A 21,613-nucleotide genomic window follows, 5' to 3' on the forward strand; every position below is an offset into this window, starting at 1 on the left:
CCAACTCGGTGGCGCTGGAGATCCCTTCTAATTCTTCCTTTCTTTAATTCCCACATTAAACATCCGTTTTAAACCACCGAGCCTTTCCCGGGGGAACCCGGGAGCTATCTGCAGGCTTGTGGTGCGAGTCAGCCGTGTTGCCGTGGAAGTCAGTGCTTGGGGTAGAGGACAGGGTGTACTCTGGTACGAGTCACTGGGCCGTTGTTAACCGCTCTCTTCGCGGTGCCACCACAGCAGCTCATCCAGATTTAGTACTGCCAGCAGAGTTTGTTCTGTGCATGAGCAAAGTGGGGCAGCTGCAACGCAGCCGTGGCCTTGCTGCGTGCCAACCTGTGCTATGGCACCCTGGGAAAAACAAGTTGCCACTGTCACCGAAGATGCAGCTGCGCTGTGTGAGATGGCAATTACCCCTGCAGGAGAAACTGCATGGCCTCTCTCCTGCCATCACCAGCTGCTGCTCTCATCCCCTCCCCGTCTGCCCCTTCTGCAAAGTCCTAAGCGACCCAGTGCTTTTTTCTCTTCATTTTGTCCATATGGGTGGGAAGCCTTTATCTAGGTCTGTCTGGCTGTAAGATGGTGCTCGTGACTGTTACGGTGTAGGAAGGAAGTGAGGCAACCCAGAAGCAGAAATAAAAGCTATGTCAACAGGGCTGTTGCTTCAAACCATGTAATCTTCTAAAGCAATATTGTAAACGACCACTACCTCAGTTATAATCTTGATGTAGAATCTAAAACTGTGAAAGGACAGAAGTAACTGTCAACTGTGATCAATTTTGTTCATCCGTGGAATGCATATAAATTTCAGTGTTCAGTTAAAGATCAAATAACCATGTGTTTCACATTTAGCTGGAATGGTACATATGTGCATTCCCAAATTTATATAGCCATTTGGTAACAGCTGAAAGAAAAATCCACATTAAAAATCATATTTCTTGGTAAGAAAGCCAAATACTGAGTATGCTAGGCTCCTACCTACTTTCTTTTTGATTGATAAGTCTCTGTAGAAATAAAGTTCCTGCTCCTATGAATGAAGTCTAGTGGAGAAGCCTATGAAGTTACCAGATTTTATTTTTTTTTAAAAATCCCCAAAGATTCTCTGCTGGTTTGAAAACAGCAGCAACGATGAGTGATGACAAATTTTTTTTCTACAGTAAGAATGTGCTGTAGTCCACAGCTGGTATTGGAACAAGAAGCAACAATACTGTCCTAAAGTCAGTTTTCCCTGAAGTAAATTCCAGGATTGCTGACAAGCTGGTATGTGACAATGAGTTATATTTTCTTTGTTGAGATGTGATTCATACTGTTCAAAAGGCTGCAAAGTTCCGATTTACCTTGGGTTTAGTTCAGATCCCATCACCAGTCACAGTTGTCTCCCTGAATTGTTTATTTTACTAACTTCTTCCATGTCCTTGTAGTAGGTAAAGTTCCATTCAGATGTTAGCACATTCCCACGGAAACCATTCTTGTTCAACGAAAATAATTACTTTGAAAATCTACACCGTGCTGGTGAAATCAGAAATGTTGGATGCAAATTTTGCAATAAAATTCATAATAGCTATTCACCTGACATGTTTCCAAAGTTATCATGGTGTTCAAGTGCAGCTGAACCCATATTCCCTTGTAGAGGAGGGTCGGGAGTTACTTGCTCGTTATCCTGCTCCACCAGAATTGAATAACCTGGTTGCCTGAGCTGCCATAGTGAAAACACTAAATTGAACCATCTGAAACATACACAGCAGATATTTCACAGTCAGTCTGGGTGTTGCTGCCTGACGTATTTTCTCAGTGGTTTGGTTTTTTTTATTACTACTTGAGGCATTTGGAATCCCAATCAGAAAATACTATTTATATCAGAGAGTATTGTCTTGAATCAAAACAATAAACCCTGGAAATGGTCTGTGTTCATTCCCCTATGTTTCACTCTACCTTTTCTGAATTTGGGTTTGAATAATTTGGATGCTGCTTTGAGGTCAATGATCAATGAAGTCATTAGAGTGACACACAAGATTATGGTATCTGTGTTGATTTATCATTCCACATGAAGCATGAACATAGCACTTCTTGTCATAGCACATGAGAACTTGGAACAAAAATTCAAATGGTAATAGCAACATATACGCTGGTGTACCAAAACTCTCTGGAGATGGAAGAAGAATAAAGGAAAATTACAAAAAATGTGTCTGAGAAAACTGCCTTTTGACATGTCCTGATCTCTCTGCACACAGAAGTACGAGTATTTCAGAAAATTTCCTGGATCACCAACGGTCATTTTTTCATCTCATTACAGAGGTGTCTCCTCCGGAATTGCGGAAGACTCGAAAGATGTCCCTGCTAGTCTTTCTACCCTGGTATTTCTGTTGGATTGTTTAGAAGCCCTCTTAAAACATGGATGTACTACTTAAACATTTTTGCTGCTATTCACTTCCTCTTGCTGTGTCTTGAAACCACAAGTTTATGCAACACCATATCACAATGTGTAATGAAAAGCAGTGACAGGAAACTACGAAAGCTGCTGAACACTCCCCCCTCCTCATTTCTTCAGGTTTACCATCTTTCTTTATAACCTTGAAAGATTGACTTATGTGTGTGAACATCTCTGTGGGCATGATTTGTAAAGCTTCATCCCCTTACAGTTTAAGTTTATCCATGCTATGCAAAGTGCTGCAATCTTGAGCTATCCTAACAAATACTCAGCTGACTCGGGTATCAGAGCAGTAAAAAAGAAGCTAGGTCAACAAAGAATCCCTGTCAGACATATGGCTATCATAGCTATGGCACTTCTAATACTTAGCTGTGCTTGCTTAAACTACCTCAGTTATCTCTGCTCCTGAATGCATTGTTAAACAGAAAGCACAACCATTCTTAAGAGGTAACAGAGTGCAACAAGCTCTCAGATACTCCACTTGTCATATATATGGTCAGTGATGAACAGGGAGTTGTTTTGGTCTTACAAGCTGGCTGCAGGAAAGAAACTTTACTTTGCATTGCCTTGTGCCAGAAACAGCACGAGGCCTTTTTTGTATGGTTCCCGGAATCTTGAAACTAAATGAAAATTAACTGGCCAAGGCTCAATCCTCGTGAGACGTGGGTGACAACAGCTGTCAAGGAGAAGCCCACAAGGAAATCAGTGTTCGGGTCTGTATAATACTACACTGTAAAATGAGATAGGTAGCTGTCTGCATTAGCTACAAGGAGAAATTAGGGGTTGAGAGGTTACAGCTGTAAATGTGGTACAAGCCCATGGAGGGTACAGTTTCTGAGTTCACTTGACTGTAGGAATTACATCTGTGATACATTTTCCTCAGGCCGCAGAAAGCCTGCCCCTTCTTGTACAGTCAGACAGATCTAGTTGACATGTTCATGAACAGCACTTCTTTCTTCCAAGCCAGAAAAGGAGTTACAAACCTGATTCTAACTTTCAGATTGGGATGTGGAAGGCATTGTTGAAACAGAATTTTGGCACAGCAAATCTTACTAGGAAAGTATATGTGAGAGCCTTTCTCAGGATAACTGTTAACTGTACACTCCAGCATGTGGCGTCTACTAATTTGTATGTTCTTGGGAAATACTGAATTCAAAACTATGTTCCTAAGAATTGTTCTCCTCCTCCATAGCCAAAATAAAACCATATTGCATTGTGTTGTATTTTAGATTTCTTAAATGCTCAAGGAAACGTAGTGGCCAACTGCCTCATTACAAATAATGTCACCTTTAGAAAAAGTAACATCTCTTATTGGTTCAGCAACGCAGAATTAATCACCCATGAAAGCATAACAGAGGATAATTTCAAAATGGATCTTTGTCTCAGGATAGTACTACATGCAGACCTGCTAAAGCTTGTATATTTTATTTTGACCTGCTTCTTAAAAGATATTCAGAACAGCACAATGTAATATCAGCTTACTTTAGCAAGAGTAAGTTTCCATTATTCAAGTTCTGTTTCTCCTGATATATTCTGTTCATACATTTGCTTCTTTGCTGAAGATTTAGAGGCACCAACTCCTTTGAAGAAAGTAGTTTTTGGATATTATTCATATGTATTTCGAAAATGTTTATCTGTAGCCTAAAAGGGAGTGTTACTCTTTGTAAGTTGGAAATTGTGACATTGTTATTCAAAAGAATTGTTGAGCATATTACAGAATTCAGAAGACTGTTTTAATAATTTAGTGTGTTCCCATTGTATATGTTATCCCAATCCTGCTTATTCAGGTTATCAAATATTTAGCACTGAATAAAGCTCCTCTGTTGTGGATTTAATTGTATTTTTTCATTGTTAATATTTCTGTGTAGCAACATATGGCTCTTACTGCTGTTCAATCTATAATTAACAGGAAAAGGAAGAACTGAATTTCTCTGGTATCAGTCTAGCACTTCAGATTTAGAACAGTAAATCCATGATACAGTACTTTAAGTTCTGTTCAGAAATTGAACAATAACATCCTGTGTGTTTTCGAATATTACATGTAATCTACCAGATGATTCATACAAAATAATGAAGAATGGGCTTCCTATAACTGTTTCATTAAGAACTAGATTTTGATCTTCTGTGAGAACTTCTGCCAGATTGACACACTGGGAAAAAATGTTAACAGTTCAGTTTGCCTTTAATATTGCCTTTATTATTTTTAATGGTTGCTGGGATGTATTTCAATTCCTTAGGAAGCATTTCTGTGCAGAACTAGTGAAATTATTTTAATGATGAGTTTGTGCTGTCACGTTGTAAGGAGCCAGGATAAGCTACTTTACCCTGAGGGCAGGCAAAGGAGGAACTGTGAGCATCAAGGAAGAGGAAGAATTTGCTATTGGCCAATACCAAGAGCAACTTTCTCCTCTGCCTTAATTTAGATCTGCTAGCCAATGTGGGAGCAAGCTGAATCAGAGATCTACTCATTCCCTGCCACTTTGTGCTCACAAGTGGTACCAAGAAGGGGAATGCATACTTGTTCAAGCAGTCTGCTCAGATCTCTAATGTGAACAGCCCGTACAAGGAAACAAGAGGGTAACACCATTGAATTTCTCAGTGATGTATGGCAATGAGGATCTTGTGTTTAGTAATTTGCAAATCTGAGTAGTTTGATTCTCTTAATTTCATGCATATTAATAGAACTACTTCCTTCTGCACAATTTGCTGTACCCTCATCTATGTTTATATCTGGGGACTTTCACCCTTTCTCTGAAGGCGCATTCTCGTTGGTTCAGTCAACACCAGTGGCTCTTGTATAACAGTTGCTGGATAATTTTTTCCTAACAGTTCAACCTCCAATTTCTGTCCAACTTTGCTGAGTTCTGTGGGAACATATGCAAAAGCCAGACTCTGCTGAATACTGTAACTGAAACTTCCAGATGTGGTGTTGCCAATAACCTGAAAAAAACCACAAACATGTATCTTTATTTTCAAGATGCAGTGAGTTTTTCTTAAAAAACAAACAAACAACAACCTAAACAACTACACACCTCATACACTTGTTCTGGTTTATACACTTCAGACATCAGGCAAGTTTCAAGTGTGTCATGCAGTTCATAATGTTCCCTACTGTGGGTGACATCATCTTAAAGTGGGAAGATTTTGCTCCTTGAAAAAATAGTCTATTCCTATTGTGTTCAATTAAGTTTTCACTGGAACATATACTATACACATGCATATGTTTGTTATATACAATAATTTAACTACTAGTGAGTGTTTCAACACATAATCTGTGCTGAAGTGTGGAGGCACAAACTTTGCTGTTGTTTTGTTTCTTTTAAGTGAATAGCAAAAGTGTTGTTAGGACAATGGTGAACTTGCAGAAGAGAATGAATGACAATACTTTAGTGTGTTCCAAATCTAGTTTCTGTGACTTGATGGTATTTCACATTTTCTCTGTAGATATTTAGTTAGCCTTTGCTTCCTGCTTGAAGATTATAAAGTGTTTATCATAGCTTCAAATTGTTCTGTGCCAGTAAAAAAAAAAAAGCTTTCACACTTCAAACACAAAGTTAGATTCTGTTCATGGAGAATTAACATCACTTCCTTGTAACATGATCTATAGTCCTTACCTTGCCATTATGCCACACACTTTCATTTCCCTCTGGATCAACATTATCTGTTTCCAGGATGAGATACACCAGTCGTCGTTTGAGCCCATTTTCTTTAATCTGCTTCAGTGCTTGCTTTCCTGTAAAGTCTGCTGGCTGAAAAAAATAGAAGATAATTATGATGTATGGTTATTCGGATTCTGCAAAAAGTTTAGAGATATAGGAATTTAAACTTATCTTCATTTGTTTTCCTATCACTTAAGTATTCTGTATGAAATATAGATGAAATCAGATCTTTGACACATATTATACATTGTATCTTGGTATTTTTATATTGGTACATTATATCTTGGTAACTTTATTCAGTATATTAGTTTTTCTAGATGTCAGTCCTTTGAATATCTGTAATTCCAAATGTAGTAGGAATATGTATGTAGTGAGATATGTGTTACAAGACTGTCCAGTTAAGGTTCTGAGTCAGAAGACTGTATATCATTTCAGTTTCTATTAAAAAAAAGGAACTCCGATACCCAGATCCTGAAGTCCGGGCCTCCCTCTGTGGACCATCAACCATGATAGTAACTTGTTACTATTCCAGTTTGGTGTCTCTGCCAGGCTGCAGAGCTAGCAGTTTACTCCATATTCTTGTTTTAAGGTATGTATGCTTTTTTCCCCATATCTACCATTTCATGGGACAATGCAGCATGTTAGTTAAAGAATACTACTATCATTTGGAGTTTCCTTTTTCAGCTTGCCTAGAAAGGTACAAGCAGATTCTCATATCTCTGGGAGCAGACTGCATAAATGTGTGACAAGTATGGGGGGAGCCATCAGTAAGTCTCTGAATCCCCAAGGGTATATAGGACAGTATTTATTGTATGTGATAATGTTGAGCTGATTCCACTGAGCTAGCCTGATTCCATGGCCAGGTTCACAGATATGAGCTTATTTTGCCTACCAGTAGCTGTGAACCTGACTTGTCTAACACTGTTATCTTCTAACTCAGACAACTTCCTTACTTAGTTGGCTGGGTAGTGGATAAATTGGAAAAAGAAGCCATAGAAAAAAGAGTTGTTATAAACTTTGTGGTCCTGGACAGAATGCCTCAAGAACCAAGAGAAAGCCCCTTTCAAAGATGCTGACAGTTCCAACAGAGGATAAAACAGTAATCAAGCTGGATATTATTATTTCTAATAACTGTGCACTAAATATTAGGAACAGTGGCTTACAAAGTCTGCTTATTCATTTATTTCTTTAAAGGTATAGATCAGGCAGAACAAAAGATCTGTATTCAACTAATTTGCCAGATCCACATCAGCCTGCCTCATGGGCAAGAAACATAATAGCAGTTACAAGGTCCTCTAGCTTTCTAGTCTTTGCTGAGAAGATGACTAGCAACAAAAGCTATTTTAAGGCAGTTGATCTTAGGCCTGAAGCAGGAATTATATTCATTTGCTGAGTGGTTAAGAGAAAAGAAGGGAAATATTGTTGAAGATGTCAAAAATACTATTTCTGGTAGTGTTCTTTAATTTCTGTAGAGAATTATTGCACTGTCGGAATTACACGCAACACATATTGTACTTATATTTGGAATAGATTATTATGCAGTTAGTTCACATGTTCTTATTTCGTAGTTCTTGTTCAGGTTCACGCATGTCTATGTGTAGGCTCAAAAGAAATTATTAAAGCAGTGAGGATCTTTTGAACTTTGAAAGATCAGACTCTGTAAGCAGTTGTGGAAAACAGCTTATGAACCAGTTAAGGACCAATTAGTCTGAAAATCAAGGCGGACCAACTGAGGATAAAGCAGATACTGCACATAAAGATCATAGATGGTGCCCTTTGGGGAAAGACAGCATGAAATACAGCTCAGATCAGAAAAACAAAGAACTGTGAGGACTCATTTTAGAATATAACTGTCAAGATGCTGCTGGAAAACATAAAGCAAATATCTCAGATGAGACAACAACCAGCTACTGGTAGTTCCCTCTCACTTTTCATAGAATTACATTTCTACTATGCAGGAACATTTATGAAAGGAAATGCCCATAACTAGAAATGCAGATAAAACTGTATACCATAGCACAACACACAGGGTAAAATGCTTTGCGTGACAGAAAGAAATACCAAGGAAGTAAATACTCTACAGGTATGCTTAGCAATGAATTAACTCCTTCCTATACTTGCTAATGTAATATCTGGTATTTAAGTGCAAGGAATGTAACTGTGGAACTAAACACAAGTATTCAAACACTATGTTATATGCCCTAGGGCCTTCTGACTGGCCTCCAGCTGCTGTTCTGGAAGAGGTATGGTCTCCCTTCAGTCCTGTGTCATATTTGCCAACCCAGTGTGGATGTTAGTGATACGCTACAGCATCTAAAATGGCAGTATGAATGTCTGTAAATTCCCATCTTTAGATCTCATGATAATAAAAGAGTGGCAACAGAGAGGGCTCTCTCAGAACCAGCTTCCAACACCATTCTTCTACTGTGTCCTTCTCCTCAGTTGAGTCACCATCAAGTTTTGCAGAAGTTTGTAATCGGTGACTTTGGGAACGTTGTATCACGCAGCACTGATATAGCTACTGTATACTAAAAGCACGGCTCCTTTTTTTCTGGTGTATTCAGATACTTGCAAGCGCATAGACGTAGAGAGAGAGATGAAAGCCTTATAAAACATTTATCATTTTCATGTTTGGGGCTGTTGTGGTTTTTTTTTTAATCCAATATTTCTGGTTACTTTCTACCTCTGTTAGTTCCTCATTTAGAAATGGAAAACAGTTTCCATAAAGGTTAATGCAGCAATCATAATCAGAGCCTTCAGTATGACCTGCTAACAGATGTGTACTTCTTTAATGGGTCACTTCCAGATTAACTGTATAGATGACAGTTAACGCCTGTTAATACTGGAACCTTGAGGTTCACAGCAAAAATAATTTTTACTTCTATTTCTTAATTACCTTTTAGATATGGAAACCATTACAGCAAGCAGCTAGCAGGCTTTAGAATCTATGTATGTCTGGATCATTTTTTGCCTATTGGTTACAGATACAAAAGTAAATTCTTACCCAATTAATTTTAACTTGGCCAGGCTTTTAGCCACCTGGACTAAACCACTACATAGTTCTTCTAAGTGGAGATGGATTTGGGGGATTTCATGTAATGGGTTTTTTCTTTGTTATTTTATGTTCCTTGAAGGTTAAAAATATACTTGTCTTTTTAGAATCATGGCTTGGAAAAATAACCAAGAGGTAACCTAGAATTCAAACTCTGCAAAATATACACAAATATATAAATATATATATATGTATATATACACACACACCCCGTCTGCAAAAATGTGTTTATATATGTATATGTACATGCATAAACACACACATACATAAATGAACACTATATGAACACAGATAAAAATGTATATGTGAAAATATACATGCATATATAATGTACAACTGCAAAAAAATATGTGTATATATACATTCTTTAAACATTTAAAGCAACTTCTTAAGAAATTCTAAGCATATGAATCTGACTAGTTCAGTCTTGGTTTTACAGTCCTTGGGTATCCATGTCAATTTTATACTAACATATTTCCACCATTACTCATTTTTGATTTATGTGTGTGTGCATGAGGTCAATCATTCCAATAAAAACAGCGTTTGGAAACTGATTCATTCAGCCTCAGTCTGGCTATTCTTGGTAACAACTGCTTCCTGTTTCTAGGAGAAAAATAGTCAGTTTGGGTATTGCTTCTATTTGTTTTAGCTTGTTACACTAAATATAATGCAAGAAAAAAATCCCATTCAAAACAGTATAATTCAATAAATTACTATTTAAAAAAACAAACAAAAACCAACAAACCCAAAACCAGGAGAAAAAGAACAGAAACAAAGGAAAACCCTGAACAATTCTAACCCCAAACAAATATCAAATTTAAAGCTACTCTTATTGTCTCTTAGTTTTAAAAAAATAATCACTTGACATGTAGTAACAATGTAAAACTTTTACTAGTTAGAGTAAGGACAGTCCTAATAAGCTAAGCCTAAAATACAGAAGACTTCCATTGTCTTGGCATGAGGTCCCAAAGCATTAAGCTTTGGCAGATGTAATATTTTTCATATAAAATAAAACCATTCCTTAAATACAAGATAAAGACAGTATCTGCTGCTTAACTTCATATTCTTTAATTTGAGTGCAGCTCACAAGATAAAAACAAAAAGATCGGTTGTGCTTTTTACTTGTGTTACCTAACACACACATTATAATGGAAAATCATATCACAAAGACAAAGCAGTTAAGTTTTTAAAATAGCAGATAGCTAAAGGGACCCTACTGATTATCTCATGTATTAACATATTAGACATATGTAGTTGCCTTGCCCTTCTCCTCAACAGACTTTTACCTTGTGCAAGTTACCAAGTGTTTGCTAGCACAAGATAAAAACACTTGCTTTTTTTTTTGAAAAGCATTCAGAAGACAATAACCAATGAGGTGACTTTTTAGGTACAGTGATGTACCCTGAAAAGTTTAACTTACTGTGTTTCAAGTGTGCTTGGCTTTTAATGGCATGCAGATCCTCTAAAAATCTTTTGTGGCTTAAGGGAAGCAAAGGAATATAAATTGTCTATAAAACTTGCAATTTTTTTTTTTTTTTTTTAGATTGTGCAGTTTAGCAGAATAAATTCTAGGTATCTAGGAAGAAAAATGTCATATCCATTCAACAAGAACTGTCAGCAAAGATATGCAAATCTTTTAATAATGAAATGTTGTCATTTATTTGGTATGCTACTTATGACTGTGGGCATACAGCCAAATTATCTACACAAAGCCACCCAACTGAGTAAGGCAGCACCAACAGCTGCTGTGATCTGCTATAACCATCATGTTACAACACACTGGAGACAGCATCAATGCAGTATTTTGAAATTAATTATTCTTAGTTGGATGCTCCTCAATAATTTCAGGGTAACACTCCAAATGATATCCCCCTCACCAGGGTGTTAACTGAAGATCATTTTCCTCTGCAGGTAGCAAATATTTGGCGAGCTTCTTTTTCTGTAGCAAATCAAAGCTACAGTTTACACTGCACAAAACACTCTTCTAAGGGAGATGTGGACAGTCAGTATGTATGACACCTTCATCACTGCATCTTTAATTCAATCTAAGCCCTTCTTGTATGCAAATGGCCAGCTCTAAGAAATTGATATGATACAAACAACTGATGAATTATTAAACTATTTTGGCTCAAAATTCCTAGGTTAGTGGGTATTTATTACTTTACATGGCCCAGCAAACACACTGGGAGTGACCTAGGTGTGCATGTTACACAGATAACAAAATCATTGCAGATTCTTTCCAATGTGTTTCATATTCTGTGTAAATTTATGGAATAATTCCTCTGTTTTATGACCCTTTCAACATCAAATGAAGTAACCATAGAATATGGTTCCACTCCTAAATTTTAATTTGAAGGAGGACAGGATTTAGGTGGAAAAGTACACTTCATAAATATGTTATAGGCATAATAAATGGAGATTGAAAGACAGAGGGAAAAAAGAAGTACCCTTCCCCACTCTCAAATACCTAGTACACTTCCATCACTCCATCCTTTTTCAGATCGCTCTGCTTTCCCCCTGGCAACTTATCCCTTCTTCATTAAAGTCTGTGCTCTTTCTTCTCCCTCCTCCTTCCTTTCTTGTGTGGAATAGAGCTGGCACAAAACACATTATACCAGGTTATGGAGTGGGGTCAGTGTCACTACTGCAGTCATTCCTCTCAGAACAGGAGGGATGCAAGTTGGAGACGTGAAGGAAGGGCAGACAATGGCAATAAGGGGGAGCTACAGAAACTCTCAAAGGTCAGCCTGTCCAGCATCAAGTTGGAGCACTACTCCCAGCAGACCTGGACAGCAAGTGTCAGGCATTCCACCCACTAAGCCTGCCCTATACTGGATTTTAGAAGTGAGAAGATTAAAATTAATGATTTGCTATAGTTCTGCAGACACAGCTCCCATTTTAAAGTCAGTAATTTTTTAAGGGGGGGTGGGGAAGAAGGAAAAAACCCAACAAATAGTTAAGAAGTGGAAAACATAAGCAACCGGCTACAAGTGGTTGTTTTTCTAGTTGCCTCTACTCACTCCTTGCCTCTATGTTTCTGAAAGTATAGGGTGTTACTAGATCAGAACAGTAGCATTTTACATGCATGATGATATAAATGATTACATATGCTGCAACGCTGCAGAGACCCAGAGCCAGCATGTGCGTCTTTTTTCTGCCACTTTCTCCACCCTCTCTCTTCACCTAGTGCTGGGTGGTGTTCATGGCCTGAGCCCTGGAGGCCCACAGCAGGACTGATAATTCTGCTAATGCCCCCTTTTTGGAAGGCATGCTCTTTGCAGTTGTGCCACTTCAAACTTTTTTGGTGCTCTTTCTCCAAACTGCACTATAAAATGACAAAAAAAGCCTTTTCTCTAAAAAGATTTACTGTTTTGCACTTTAATAAATCAGGACATGTCACTTTAGACCATGGTGACACAATGAGTTGGACTGACACAACTGAGGGACAGTTCTGGCAGAGTGGCCAGAAGGGAAACAAATGACTGGAAAGAGGAGGGCATGAAACTGTAAGTTTAAATTTGATACCAAAGGAATAAAAGGGTGGAGGAACAGCCTTACAACTGCTCATCCTAGCTTCCTGTGAGATAACAACTTATGTATAGTTACGTTGGAGGTTAGGTAAATACTCAAGGACTGTAGCTTGTCATTCACCCTCTGTGTGAAGCTGCTGGACATGATACAACTTCTATTCATAATGAAGCAGTTAAATGCTCATGTGTCTAATAGGTGCAACAGTAGAAACCACCAAATGCCAAAGTAAGAAAAAGAGGTAGGACTTGCAGTCTATGAGGCATTTTTTGACACTGAAATTCAGGCGGTCACCGGCTAGGGTTAGTGGAGGTGAGACATAAATAGTGCTAAGCAGACAGGGGAAAGAAGCAGGAAACAAAGGAGAAAGATGGAAAGGAGAAAGATGGAAAGGAGAAAGATGGAAAGGAGAAAGATGGAAAGGAAAAAAGGAAAGGAAAAAAGGAAAGGAAAAAAGGAAAGGAAAGGAAAAAAGGAAAGGAAAGGAAAAAAGGAAAGGAAAGGAAAAAAAGGAAAGGAAAGGAAAAGAAAAAAGAAAAGAGCTGGTAGAGTAGATCTAAGAAAAAGTGAGAGATTCTAGGTATTGTAAAATCTGGAAAGAAGCTTGGAATGGAGAACAAAGAAACTGCCCCAGTAAATAAACAGGGCTGCAACAAAGAAACACTGCCTCTGAAAACGGTATTTCCTCCTACTGGAAACAAACACGAAATCTTAGCCAAGCATTCAGATGCTTGCCTGGAAGAGGGCACTAAAGTAGAGTTCCAAAGGGTTTCCATCATCTACCGCATTCTCCCAAATCGCAGTGAACTGTTGCTGCAGAGGGAGTGACCAGGAGGTGGCAGTCTTGGATATAGGAAAACAAGTCACAAACCTGCAAACAAGTACGGACTTGTGTAGCTGTACGCTCTTGATGCCTGTTGGCACTATTGGATTCACATGTTCATTTCTGTGAGCTACTCAAATTGACACGAAGGCTTTATTGGGACTTCTGGTCCATTACACTCAGAGAAAAATAGGCTGTTTTAAGAATATTGAATTAATTAAAAATAATCAACCACTTCAGAAGAACAAAAGGACACATGCTAGCAGGTTCTTGAAGATGTAGACAGCTTCTGAAATAAGGAAATTTTTTTTTTGCATGTCCATAGTGAACATAATAATGTCATAAGTTTAAAGTGTAGCAAGAAAACATTTTCTAACATAAGGATAGCAAATCACCAGAAGAGGCTTCCCAGGGTGACTGTGGGATCTTCAAGACTGACAAGAGGTCTTTGTAATTTCACATATGAAATTTTTAAACATACGGCAAGGTAAACACAGGTGTAGTTGATTCTGCCATAGAACAAAGGTCTGGAGTAAACTAACATCTGGTGATTGCTTATCTTTTTCTATGACAGTATCTGAAAAATCCATGAAGTTTAAACAGGGGTTTGAAAAATAAAAAGCATTCAGAGGTGATATACTATATCTTTGACCACTTGAACCTGAGAAAGTACAAATGTGTGGCAGAACTAAAACAACATTCTGGGATGTGGAGCAAAAAGAATTGCAACTTTTTCTTCTTTAAAGATATTCTGTGATTTCCTGCCACAAAACCTATTAGGACTCTTATCAAATATTTAGTAGCTTATTCATGAGATGAGGCTATCTAACAACTTATCTAGCTTACTAAATGTAATTGAACTACCAAAAGAAAGACAACAGGTATTAAAAAAAGTCCCACCCCTAAAATGGACAGATTTTGTTGTGAAGTTATGAAGACATCGTATACTCTAAATTAGAAATTAATCCTGTTACTGTCCCTCCACTTCAGTTTAATCACAGCCCATCCTGCTCATCTGTGCAAGGAAGCAACTAACATCAGTATTAGAGAAAAAAGGAGTATCAAGCCAAGTCTGGAGGAAACCACCTACAGCGATACCATGTCTTCAGCCTTACTGATAAAATGAAAGTTGCCACAGAAATCCTGAGGAAACAGGTTTACTTATTGTCATGCTATAATTTAATAGACTGTGAGGAAAAAAAAAAATCAACTTAAGCTTTTAAGAGTTTTCCCTGTTACTCATCACAAAAAAATTACTAGTCTGTATGTACCTGAAGACAATGCGTACACTAAACTTTGTAAACACAGAGAAATATCAGGATTTTATTGGGAATTTATGTATCTTCATACTTATTCCCCAACTATTTAAATGTCCTCTAATGGAAATGAAAATGCTTTTTGGTTGTATTACCTTCACTGGCATTTGGTTTTTCATTCACTTTAATTTGTTTAGAAACTGCTCAAATTTTCCATGACATACCACTCAAGGTTTGCTTATGCTGAAGTTTTTTGCCCATTTTGTAAGCTATTTCAGCTGCTTGTTGCACAGTAAGAAGTGCTCTAGTAATTAATTGAACAGTGCATTTTGGTTCTAATTTACACAGAATCAGCACTTGCCCCAGTTGGGGGTGCATGCTTAAAGGAATAATCCTTGTGAGGAACCCAACAGACCAAGATGTCAAAAAGAAATATTTAAGTATCTATTGTTTGTAGGCTTTATCTTGTTTGCCCCTTTTGGGAGGAAAGTTTCCTTAACAATAGGAACAGACGGTAACTGAGTATTTTGCTTGTCTTCAGCCACAGTGGCCTATAAGGAATGCTAAGGTCTATGCCACACCAAACGGACAGCAAAACCAGAGGCATGGAATTGGGACTCACAGCCCCAAACTGCCAAGAAGCAGAGTAAATAATCTCACATTGTGCTTCATGCTACAGTGTTTAGACCACTTCCAATATCTGAGTTTGCTCATGAACCTCTGCAGTGTCAACATACAGTCACAACTGCCCTCATTTGAGTCAATAAATAAACACTGATTATTTCCTTTTTCACACCAGTTCAGCAAAACTGGCAAATGTATTAGGCTGACATCCTGCATCTATGCTGGAGATCCATTCCACGCTCATTCATCTACAACGTCAGTATCTGCTCCAGAGAACCATTCCAACCCTGCATTTCAACCATGCGGACAAGTGTGTAGAGCAATAATCAAGTGCTTCATGCACATTAATGCCTTCATATACTTTGCATGGGCATCTTGGCAAGCAACACTTGCCCTGCTTATGGCTGCTTTCCTGCTTATACTAAAACAAACAAACCAACCAACCCCAAACAACAAACAGATGTGTCAAATAGCAGTGGAAAGAAAAACTATTAATAGTAACATTATTTTTTATTGCATTTCCCTGTAATCCTGCTAATGTTCTTCTCAAGATGGGAAAGTCCTTGATGAGTAAATACAAAATAATCCTGTTCTATAAGATTCTGTATTTCCCTTGCATGTGTCACTTACTGTCGTGGTTTAACCCCAGCCAGCAACTAAGCACCACGCAGCCGCTCACTCACTCCCCCCCCATCCAGTGGGATGGGGGAGAAAATCAGGAAAAGAAGTAAAACTCCTGGGTTGAGATAAGAACGATTTAATAGAACAGAAAAGAAGAGACTAATAATGATAATGATAACACTAATAAAATGACAACAGTAGTAATAAAAGGATTGAAATGTACAAATGATGCGCAGGGCAATTGCTCACCACCCGCCGACCAACACCCAGCCAGTCCCCAAGTGGCGAATCCCCCCCCGCCCCCACTTCCCAGTTCCTAAACTAGATGGGACGTCACATGGTATGGAATACACTGTTGGCCAGTTTGGGTCAGGTGCCCTGGCTGGGCATGAGAAGCTGAAAAATCCTTGACTGTAGTCTAAACACTACTGAGCAACAACTGAAAACATCAGTGTTATCAACATTCTTCACATCCTGAACTCAAAACATAGCACTGTACCAGCTACTAGGAAGACAGTTAACTACATCCCAGCTGAAACCAGGACACTTACTCTGATTAGGGCAAAATTACACTGCCCAATGGAGACATCTGTAACTCTGCTACCTGTAGGAGCTGCCATTGACAACCCTGGGAGCACCTGGGAGCAGCCTCAATCCTGCATAGGTTGAATAACTTTAACATCTATAGACAGGTTCAATAGTTGGAGAAGAAAAGCATCTTCCTGGGCTTGTCCCTGTTGTGGTGGGTGAAATTTTCTCACAAAGATAAAAGAACCTTTTTTAGGTTTAACATGCCTTCATAATTCTTGCCTACCCAAAATTTAAGATTTGTTGTTTATTTGGAGCTGTAACTTAAAGTTTGGGATTCCTTTTATCAGTTCCACAGTGTCGCCACATAACATGGCAAAAATATCAAGGGTCATTTATTATCTGATTTATCACAATTTCAGGTATAATGGGAACATAAATAAGAACAGAGTTTGTCCCTATATCGCATTACATCATTGTAAAGATAAGATGTTTCACAAACATTAATTTTTCTTCTTGACCTCCCTTGTGTAAAAATGTTGGCACTTTATTTTACAGATGAAAAAACTGAGGCAAAAGATTAAGTCAGAAACAGCCCCTCAGTTAGGGCACCTAACTTCAAATGTCTAGGACCTGATTTCTTAAATTAGAAACTTCACATCCACTGTGCAGGTAACTGCTCTTCATGTTGATGGGCTAACTGGTAGCAACAGATGGCATTAGAGCTGCACAGGAAACAATTTCACCAGGTTTCATGGAAAGGTCCTCAATTTGACAAGAGTTTGGACATTTTGTTTGGGATTCATTTGGACCAGAAAAGAGAATTACAACCAATTTCTGTATCTATTAGACTATAAAAGAGTTTGATTTGCTAAAATATTAATACATGAAAATGAAGGTGCTAATAAAAGGAGACAGAGTAACATCTTTGCCTTTTTACTGCCCATTTTAATTCAATTAGGCCCATTCTCTAAACTTCAGATCAGGCAGGAACAAGTTATGAGCAGAGGACTTCTTCAGAAATCCTATGAACAACTAATTATTTTTTTAACCAATATATTAATTTAACTTATATATGACATATCTAAGTTGTCAGTCAGCAGTTCTTCTAAAAAATCTATTGTTTTTTTCAGTAATTGCTGTACTAGAGTTGTAGCCAGGGAAAATGACCCTACAGACATCTCCCTTAACAAGAATAAGCAGGTAAAATATTTTCACAATATGAATAGGCTTGTTCAGCTTGTATATAGATACTATATGCTTACAAAGGGAGATTAATCAAATTTCTCTATGAAAATAAATCACAAAGAGTTATTTTTCATGTAGACAACATTCAGTATTTGCAGCTTCCTGATCTAATGTATAATTTTGTTAGCAAGAAACATGCAAAAATACAAAACCATATTTTAAAGAAATCAGTACTTATGAAGTAATTATTCTTATCATTATTCTTATAGTTGCTCGGTTCATTTTCTAAACCTATTTTATTTTACAGATAATCACATTTTTCTTTCCAAACACTTAAATGAATAACCTTGGACATAATAGAACACTTGGAAAATAGTAAGACATACCTTGTTTATCTTTACAAAGTATTCCAGTCCAGCTTCCAAGGGATTAGTGTCACAGTTCATCTGTTAAAAAATATAAATTCACCATCCGTACATGATGGACCATCATAGCTTTTGGGTTGGGAGGGGTTATTTATTCATTCTATGCATCTTTGTATTTACTCCTGAGTCAGTGTCTTTCACGTTGCATATGTGCAACTTCCATTTGAATACACTGTAAGCTTCCAATATGTGATTTCAAGAGAATATTTACTATTGTGCCTAATATAAATATGTAAAACATTCATCTAAGTTTTGATATGCAAAGTAAACATGCATTTCAGTAAGAAACAGGATTTTTTGTCAAAGCAGAATGGAACCTGCAAAAGATTGAATAACTGGGGTATACACATTAATTGCAACACAGCAGAATGTCTTAGCTGGAGAGGAAAACAAAACACAAAGCTAATTTTATTCACTACCTTCCCATTAGTTGTAGGGAGAATGATTTGTTTGGCAGCATTTGAAGCAAGAATGAAAATAATTATCACAGGGCAAACAAAAAGGACCCCTAAATGCCCACCATTTAATCTTCTTGAGATCTTTCATTTCCAAAGGAATTAGGAAAAATTTCAGGTAAGTGGAAATTATACTGGTTTTCCCCAAATTCTCTAGGCATCCTTAGTAGTTCTTTATTGTAAGTGAGTAAGTTCAGCAGAAACAAGCTAACAGGAAATGAAAAGGTTCCAAATACATTATGAAGCAAGAATAATTGGCCTCTCATGACATAGTTATTACAGAAATAAAACATTCTCAGAATCTCTCAGCCAAACCTTTGATTTCAAAACACTAGAGCTCAGCAAAATCCTCATAATTTTGTTACACACAAGAGGGAAAAACATCAGTGAATCAAAATAAGTGTCTCCTTGCCAGCAGCGCAATGGGGTATACTAGTTATTTTTATTTAGAAAACACACTGTTCAGAATTATAGCAGGTTTTCCTGCTCAAGGTAAATTTTCTTTTCATGCTAAATTGAGAAACTGTGCTAACTCTGTCTAAAAGCTGTATAGTCATAATGAAATTAAAAAAACAAAAACAAAAACAAAAAAACCAAAAAAACCCCCCAAAAACCAACCACAAAACCAACCAGAAACAATAATAAAGAACTTATATTTCCTGACCTCTGCCCCCCAGGCTCGGAAACCCTTTTCCAGCCTTAAAGCATTCAGAGCATATGTTCCAAAGTTGTCAATTCCCTCTTTTTGGCCAGCTTCCATGATTGCACTGTAAAGAGCTACAGAATCTTCTTTTCTATGATAGAGCTCCCAGCCCAATTCACCTGTTATACAAACAAGATTAATGGTTTCATCAGCTCAACAATGAAACAATCCTGATAAATACAGTCCTACCCTTGGTAAAAAGTGGAGATCAGTGCTGTAAGTGTTAATTCACATTCTAGGGTCAATTCTGCTATCATATAGCAAGTCTAATTCCCTGCAAGAACCACCAGAGGATCTATGCCCTAGCTCTTAAGCAGTGGTACTATTAGTCTAATTTAAACTGTTAAATGAAATCGGGGGGGGGCGAATCAGAATAACTGATAAGACAAGGTTATGTAATTAAGCTTCATCTCTCATTGGAACTTCAAGGCATTATAAACAGATGACGACTTCGCAAATGAACAGCAAATGTAACTGAGTGTAAATAAGCATAAAATTAGTGTGTTGTATCATATTTAGTGCAATAGAAAGAGAATATGAATTACAAGGACTTCAGCTGCGTTAGAATGTTCTGAATTCAGCCTATTGCAGTAGAGATGAACATAAAAAGAAATAAAAAGTAACCGAGAAAAACAAATACTCAGCTGTACAGTGTTACATTTTTAAGGCACATGACAAACACTAATATACGGTAATCCAAAAACAATTCTTGACGTTGGTTTTGCAGCAAATACCACAGAGGTTATCAGAACTGGCCTTTTGTTCTGTAAAATAAATATTTACACTATAGGGTATTCTAGAGAAAAAGGTCTTGGAAAATTCGGCACAGACCCTGACCATATCACATTTTAAAATCAATGTACTGTGTTTCCTCACACATTTATATATAAAATTTAATGAACCCATTGCTTATGAATACATGATGAGATTTATTTTTCAACATACTTTTAATTACACTTATTATTTTTTTCATTGTCTCTTTCCATAAGAGTCTGTTTTCTCTACTGCTTACCTGTGTATGATATCCTAATGGCAGTAACAGTAATATCAGAAAGTTTCAGATGTCTAGACTGGAGAAACTTAAATGAACCATCACTCAGATCCTCATTTGTCAACTTCTGGAGGACCTGTCGTGCATACGGACCCGCTACACCAAGTACTCCCATCTCATCTGTCATGTTTTCTATTTCAACTTTGTATCCACCTCTCATTACCTTGTCTTCTATCCATCTGCACATAAAACACAACATTGTTTTTTTTTAAATGAAAAATAACTGATTTACATAAAATTTAAAAAGGAATAATTTTTTGTTAGTGCTTATCTTCCCAGCAGCTGCCAGTCCCACACCTTTGCAAAACCAATGAAGTATGTGCCACATTATACAGTCAAATCCATCATTGAGGCTAAACAGTGTTTTCTGATGAGATACTGATATAGGAACACAAGCATCTGGGATTCAACCAGGAAAGGGGAGAATTTAAATGGGTGGAACAGTATTTGCAAGATAAGAGAAAGAAGTTATCTCACAGGACTGAACACAGATTTGCCTTTGGATACAGACTGTGTTAATAAAAAGTCAACATACAGCAAGAGTAAGCAATAAACACAATGACCATAAGAAATCTCCAAATAAATTCCTGTGTCAACAGAAATGTACAACCAGGTTTCTTTCTTCCTGAATACAGTATTTAAAGTATTGGCAGGAAGTTCAGTTTTGATTTAATCAAAACCATCAGCTGCGTATTGTCTTTCAGGAAGCTCACAAAATAAATGAAATGAATGTATTTTAAAAATCTTATGAAGTACTACTTTGTTAAGCAGTGTTAAAAGATCTCAGGCACAGGGGAGTACCAAACAGGACTGTACAAATTTTGTAGAAGTAAATGCATTAGATCTGGTTCTGCCATTTGGTTCCCGAATGTGACAATGGTCCTACTGATTCCCATGGGACTATAATAAAACAGTACATTATTCATTGCGCATTGGGGTAGCAAATTTCAGTCTTTTATGTGTTGATTCATTTTGAATAACTGATTTGTCAGCAATCTCCAGTAATAAAAAATATTTTCCTCAGTATGTATGTACAGCCACTAATAGCACTAGAAATGTCACTTCCAATGCTCATCTAGAAAAGCATTTTAATGAAGTAATCCTGCAACTGCTTCTACTTTCTTTCTTTCCGTTGTTTTGCTTTGTGATGCCAGAGCCCAAACCAGAAGACATTATCACAGTGTCAGGAAGAATGCACTACCCATCTGTATTGGCCAGGTCAGTGCCTCTGGGGTCATCCATGTTTAAAGCCAATTTTCTTCTTTGCGCAAGACAAAA

General features: G+C 37.4%; 1 protein-coding gene across 1 annotated transcript in view; it reads right to left on the reverse strand.

The window, feature by feature from the left end:
• ARSB (arylsulfatase B) overlaps window positions 1–21,577 on the reverse strand; it is an 88,328-nt gene extending 66,751 nt beyond the window's left edge. Inside the window, exons 1-6 of the mRNA XM_010582876.1 lie at window positions 21,537–21,577; window positions 20,297–20,514; window positions 19,246–19,403; window positions 18,088–18,147; window positions 6,037–6,171; window positions 5,167–5,362 (exon numbers count right to left, since the gene is read on the reverse strand). Of these exons, the coding sequence (XP_010581178.1) occupies window positions 5,167–5,362; window positions 6,037–6,171; window positions 18,088–18,147; window positions 19,246–19,403; window positions 20,297–20,514; window positions 21,537–21,577 (808 nt within the window). The remainder of the gene's footprint in view (window positions 1–5,166; window positions 5,363–6,036; window positions 6,172–18,087; window positions 18,148–19,245; window positions 19,404–20,296; window positions 20,515–21,536) is intronic.
• Between the last annotated feature and the right edge of the window lie 36 nt (window positions 21,578–21,613).

This window comes from Haliaeetus leucocephalus, unplaced genomic scaffold (genome assembly GCF_000737465.1).
Source record: "Haliaeetus leucocephalus isolate CR32 unplaced genomic scaffold, Haliaeetus_leucocephalus-4.0 Scaffold849, whole genome shotgun sequence".
Lineage (NCBI taxonomy): Eukaryota > Metazoa > Chordata > Aves > Accipitriformes > Accipitridae > Haliaeetus > Haliaeetus leucocephalus.